The following is a 6237-nucleotide window of genomic DNA, read 5'->3' as shown; positions in this document are numbered from 1 at the left end:
AGTCGGCCTACGTGTGCACGACCCCGGCACATCAACGCCCCTGGACGTGATTTGGTGGAACTAAGTCGTCATCGCCGTACAGTATAATAAGCTTGTAGTGTCACTCCGATAGTGAAAGATCCCTATGATATTCGAGCTCGAGCGACGCTCGCCAACCCAGTTACTTAACATGAGGTTGTGTAAGAAGTGACAGCCACGTCCGGCTCCAAGGAGAAACCTTACCTCCTCACTGTCCAGATTCAACCCTACCATCCTGGCGTCGCAGTATTTGGCTGTAAACCATGACAACCGTGCTGGCAAAAGACCCTGTGAGTAAGGGCGATTATGGACAAACAGTGATCTCGCTGGATGGCGCACCCCCTCTGGGGGCACCCATTGAAGAAAAGCGATTTTGGTTTCAACGCGATAAGTCCTACGACCCGTCTGCGATCGCCATCCAGATAAAAGGTGTCACAAACATCATGTGTTTATCGTGGGCTGATGATTCTAAGCCAAGTGTTTTCGATGACCCGGGTTCCGCCCAGCAATATCATCCACGACCTGACTGGCAAGTCACTCCTATGGAATCGTATAGACATACAAAGGGATCTAACATGAAAGACTCCAGGGAGAACTATCACCGGTTTGATCCACTGGCTAGATGGACCTGGACAGAAGAGTATGCCATAGGTATGAGACCACGTCCGTAACATAACATTGATTCTGCAGCAAATCTTAACATAACAACTAGTGCGCAAGATTGATTTCAGGATCATGATCTGGGCCTGCATCAGTTGAGTCACCACCGTCATTGAAGTGAGATTGTTCAGGCCGTTATTGACGATTCTGGTTAGTGTTTATGGCACTTGAACTTGACCGCGCCAATATCAGCCAAGGCACGTAACTTCCACTTCCGCGGCAAGGGACCTTGGAAATCTAATATTGGCATTCTGCAGCGAACACGGATAACATGTTAGGAGATTTGGGCATGACAACCGACGGTCCGTACCCCAGCTTCGGATGGCCCCTCCACGAGGCTAAATAATCATTCAGACTTCAATCTTGGCAATACCGTCTTTCAGCTTGCATTTCTCTGTTCTGAACTTCCATCTCAGCTAGTCTCCAAGTGGGCTGGTTGGACCAGACCGCTGGATCCCAACACAGATAGTGTTGTGGAGCATCGTCGCCAGATGCCAATTTTGGCTGAGCGGAAGAGATTCCTTCCTTACTTGCCGAGCACTATTGGTTTTATTACAGGGTGGTTTCATACCTGATATAGGAAAGAAAACTCTACGGTGTCTGTAATAAAATGCTGACCTGTGTACTCGTCAAGATAACTCTCTATCTTTCTTATTTCTACAAGCACTGCGAGCTTTCCCTTCGGCTTGGACTTTTCTGGACGGCCATGAGTATTGCTGACATTCTGTCAGCGATTTTTTGCCTATGGAATCCTCCCCATGCGTGGTCTGGAAAGGCAAGCTAGATAGAGATGATTATTTCTGGTTAAGGGACTTCTAACACTTGTGATTGACATCTTTGGGTTCATCCTCATGCCGGCAGGGCCTTGCCAGACCGCGAGTTGGTTTCGTGGGGAAAAAGGCTGATTCACAGACAGGTAAGCTTAGGTTTCCGTATGCTACGTCCCCTGAACTGTCGCTGATTGGTATTATAGGCAAGAAACTATCATCGTCAACAGAGTCCTCCGCGAAGACCCCAGCAAGAGCAGCATGCACAACCGCGAGCCCATTACTCCACGCCTCCTTTGGGATAGTATCAAAGACATCTGTGGCCGTTATACGCTCTGGGCTTGACCTTCTAAATACCTACGACGCCCCCGGCTCAGTGCCTGACTCTAACGCTCCGTAACTTGGGTTTCGACGGTTTCCAAGCATACGGTATGCCCAATCACTTTCGGCGGGTCGTAAATACTCAGCAAATGCCGGCTCTGGCTCCCTGGACTAATACTAGGGGAAATCGGGTTTGCGACTGGAGGATGGTAAGTTTCGGGGATTGTGATAAGTATCGGAGAATTGCGACGGGTTTGAAATGTCTATTTCATGCTCTTCATTATTTTTCGACTGCGCTATCACCAGGTCTGTTGTGTTCCGCTGCTACTTTTGGGTCTGATGGGTACATGTACTTCCTTCGTCTCATTCCGTGTCCGATGGGCCTCCGTTTCCACAGCCAGATTCATAAAGGAGCCCGCACATAACATCTCGGTTCGAGTGCCGGCATGACAGTAATGCTAGATGAAGTTTTAGAGCTGAGGAATACCCCGATATTGGCAGGCCGATACTTCTCGGTGTCAGGGCCCAACTTATGGGGCTAACCAAATGTATTGAATTCCTATCAGCCTCCCTAATATCTGCTCCCTTCGGTAAATTATTCGCTAGTCATCATTGCTACATTGATGATACATGCTAGGCTAGCTTTGCAAAGACTTTCTTTTTCAAGGAACCATCCGTCTGCCGTGTGCATGGTTAATACACGAGTGACAAGTGAAACGGAATCGATTAAAACTCTCCTGGGGCCGCTTGCTTTTTTAGCTATGCCACCACCACCTCAGTACGGGGAGATGCAGTTTGCCGCGGTCACAACTAGGCCTCGCAAGTAAAGATGTATATATAGCGGAGGCCATTGGGTGGGCATGCGCATCTGCGCTGCAGGAGGATCAGACACGCGTGTGCGTGCCGTCCTGACCTATCAACGAGAGCCTCGACCCATCGGCGGATATATGACACAGTATCCGTAGGCTCGTCAGTTTTCCACGCTCGTCTGCTTGAGGCATTTCTGCAAGGTTGCCCTTTTGAGAGCTGCAAAACGTGCGGGCGCGACAGTCTCCTACAGACCTGGTCGACATGGACGGGGCAAGCTGAGCCATATTGATGACTGGCCAGATGGAGGTGCACACGTGCGCAAGAGAAACAGGGCTAGTATTAATAAGGGGGCTTTGGGCGTTTCCCGATCCAACCTGGCAACCGGGCACCTGGTAAAAGGTTGCAGCGCCGTTGACGGCCCAGATGAGGTCCGATGAGCGCTACCTGATGAATCGGGATCTGATGTGTGCCACGCCGCTCCTCCTGCAAGGTAGGGCGGCAAGCAAGGCAGACATTGGTTCATGGGACGATCACCCTCTTCCCCCCCACTACCCATCAGCCCATAAACCCTAGCAGCACCAGCACCGGGTGGAGCTTCTCGGCGAGAGAGATGAAGAGACTACTAGTGTAGTTAACTAGTGTGACTATCGACCGGCGTGGTCTCGAACTTTCAATCCGAATGAGGGGTCGTGGGGTCATCCAATGTCTGGCCGCCTTCGTCGCTGCAACCAGACAACGGCTTTAGTAGTATGCATGCGCATCTGCCGCGACAACCCAGCTCCACGAGGTAATTACCGTTCTTGGATATTGCGAAGCCGGTGGCGCTTTTCCGCGAACTAGCCCACCCGTGTAGCATCATGTCTTAGGACGGCAAGCCGTGGCCATCGCTGTCATGGTCGTGCTATAACACCAGCTTGTCGATGCTTTATTCGCCCAACTCCGCCTCTCAACTCATTTTTCCTACTGCTTTATCTGCCTTTCTGATAATCAGCCTCATTGCTGTTTCAACGACTTCCCGTACCAAGTCTGAAGCCGTTAGCACTGCACGCTCGCCGCCCGGGAACGTCACTTGAGTAGGGCCTTCTGCTTACCACGAGCCCCGCCCCCGTACGCCTGACTCAGATAGACTTTGGCATTTAATCAAACACCCGATCGCCCGGTTCAAGGTTTATCAAGGTTGGAGGAGTCTTACCTAGATAAAGACGCTCTGTCGCAATCACAACAGAGGAGCGACATTCCCTCTTTTGCCGCTATTCCGTCTTTACGTCAGCCAGTCACTCCTTGGAACAATTGACCCCTCGCGGTCTCTATGCTTTGTGGTTTGCGGCTTCCAATAGACATCCTTGCACACTGCATGCGCTTCTACTAAACTACAACGAATCGCGACGATGAGCACGGGAGACAAGCCTAGAAGTCGAAGCGGAAGTCGTCCGGTCAGCCCTCAAGGGGACAGTGCAGGCGGTGAGCCAAACCTTATTCTCACCAGAGCGACCCTGTCATACGAAGGTTCCTGGGGGCCCCTCCTATGGTGGCATGACTTGGTAGTTCCGAATCTTGAAGCAAGCTATACGTACTGACGGTGATGCCACAGTCCCTAGAATCGCCTCACCGACGACCGGCAGTTCCAGCACCGAGCAGACGCCCGTAGCGACAGCTGATGCAGAAGCGACAACGACATCAACGGAACAAGTCGCTCAGGCGGCCCCGGACCCAGCTCCCGGCATTTACGGCCCTTCCGAAGAGACGCCTGCCGGGGATGCACTTGAAGCCGGGGGTTTCGACGACGAAGGCGAGTTTACGCCGAGCGTTTTTGACGAGGGGTCAATAGCCGACGACAGAACCGATTCGACGTCGCTGAATTCGAGTGTCTACGAGCACAGCTTCCGGAACGGCAGACGATACCATAAGTTCCGACACGGACGATACCCAATCCCCAATGACGAGACCGAACAGAACCGCGAGGACATGCTGCACGCGATGATGCTAGAGGTCACGGACGGGCGGCTATACTTTGCTCCAATTAGCGACAACCCGCAGAAGATCATTGACCTGGGCACCGGTACTGGTATCTGGGCCATTGAGAGTGAGTCCAAGTTCATTGACGTCTGGATATGACGGGTGCTCGCCCCGACGGAAGCTATTGGACCTGCCAGCTAACAAGTGACCGTAGTGGGGGACTTGTTTCCGAGTGCCGAGATCCATGGGCTCGATTTGAGCCCCATCCAGCCCGTCTGGGTGCCGCCGAACGTCAAGTTTTTCGTCGATGACGTTGAAGACACCTGGTTGAACGGCTCGGACTTTGACTTCGTACACCTGCGCAACATGGTGCCAGTGCTGAAGTCGCCCGTCAACCTTTTACGAAATGCATACGAGTAGGGCTTCCCGATCCCCGCCAAGCCCCGGAACTGTACTGACGGTAGACCAAGACACATGAAGCCTGGAGGCTGGGTCGAGCTCCAAGATGTTGATGGACAGGTCCACTGCGACGATGGAACCTTGCCGCCTGACTGGCCCCTCGTCCGCTTCACGAACCACCTCGTCGAGGCCTTTGCAAAGTTTGGGACAAACTCCCACGCTGCGGTCTTTGGACGACAATACCTGGAGGAGGCCGGCTTCGTCAACATCCAACATCGCACGGTGAAGTTGCCTTACGGGACGTGGCCCAAGGATAAGTGAGTGTGACCTCGTAATTACTGAGGAAGATTTCCGGCTGACAGTGCCACCTCTCGCAGAACCATGCGACTGGTTGGCATGTACTACCGCACGGCATGCGAGGAGTTCTTCCCCGCTGTCGGCGCAATTCACTTTGAGATGTTGGGGTGGAGCAAGATCGAGATGGAGGTCTTGTTCGCGCAGTGCCGTAATGCAATGAGGGATCCTAACGTCCACGCCTACGGCATGATGCATTTTTGGAGCGGACAGAAACCTGCTTAAGACAAGATTTACAGCTCGATGGGGGGGAGGCTGGTCTATACCAAGGGGTCCTTGAGACATGGGGGGATCAGGCTGAAGTTAGCTGCCAGCGAGCGATTGCATGATGATCCGCGTCCCTCGGGGTTCGCACTACGAACAGAATTCAGAGCGAGGTTGGTGCTGGTTGGCCGGCACGTCGTCTCCATCATTGTTTGCATAAGCGCTGAGATATTGCTTTTGTGATGAGGGGGGGGGGGAGGGGTGGAAGAATGGTCGAGAGTATAGGTATTTCATCAACACGTACATACAACTTGACGCAACCCAACTTATCATTTTCGGACGTGACTGGTCGTGAGTAGCTAGCCACCTGCATATTTTCCGCTCCGGACCGGGGCACTGACAGGTTCTCAGCTACGAAGGGGCTTGGACTGCATGGCTAGATCATCGAGTGGAGTCCGTATCACGTCCAATGGCTTGATAGACTTCGATAACCGAGAGGCTGCGGATTGGTCTATGAAGGTTATTGCCGAGCATTCCTCCATTCCTGTCTCATAGCGTGCCCTCCACGGACGGCACGTTGAGCCCATCAACGACGGAAAGCCTCACAGCAATGCTGAGACGGGCTCGAGGAACCCACCATGCCGATACCCGGTGTTGCGCGTATCTGCTGCCAGAAACGGAACGGAATGATGAGACCTGGATACTTGGATACAAAGTTTGATACCGGATGCACCGCCACAGCCCGCGG

General features: G+C 52.8%; 2 protein-coding genes across 2 annotated transcripts; both read left to right on the top strand.

The window, feature by feature from the left end:
- Window positions 1-281: 281 nt before the first annotated feature.
- Window positions 282-1284, top strand: LY79DRAFT_594939 (uncharacterized protein; the record flags this gene model as incomplete). The annotated part of the gene is given in 7 exon segments (XM_060561738.1): window positions 282-547; window positions 608-669; window positions 731-772; window positions 834-875; window positions 936-980; window positions 994-1097; window positions 1144-1284. 7 exon segments carry the CDS (start codon window positions 282-284, stop codon window positions 1282-1284), a joined length of 702 nt encoding a protein of 233 aa, XP_060407621.1.
- A 2680-nt stretch (window positions 1285-3964) lies between these two features.
- LY79DRAFT_680367 (methyltransferase domain-containing protein) lies at window positions 3965-5528 on the top strand (the record flags this gene model as incomplete). The annotated part of the gene is made up of 5 exons (XM_060564539.1): window positions 3965-4146; window positions 4175-4659; window positions 4747-4948; window positions 5003-5248; window positions 5309-5528. 5 exons carry the CDS (start codon window positions 3965-3967, stop codon window positions 5508-5510), a joined length of 1317 nt encoding a protein of 438 aa, XP_060407620.1. The 3' UTR covers window positions 5511-5528.
- Between the last annotated feature and the right edge of the window lie 709 nt (window positions 5529-6237).

This window comes from Colletotrichum navitas (genome assembly GCF_030913465.1).
Source record: "Colletotrichum navitas strain CBS 125086 chromosome Unknown LY79scaffold_138, whole genome shotgun sequence".
NCBI classification, from domain to species: Eukaryota; Fungi; Ascomycota; class Sordariomycetes; order Glomerellales; family Glomerellaceae; genus Colletotrichum; species Colletotrichum navitas.
Note: the sequence above shows the minus strand (reverse complement) of the source record. Positions and strands in the feature narration are given on the sequence as shown.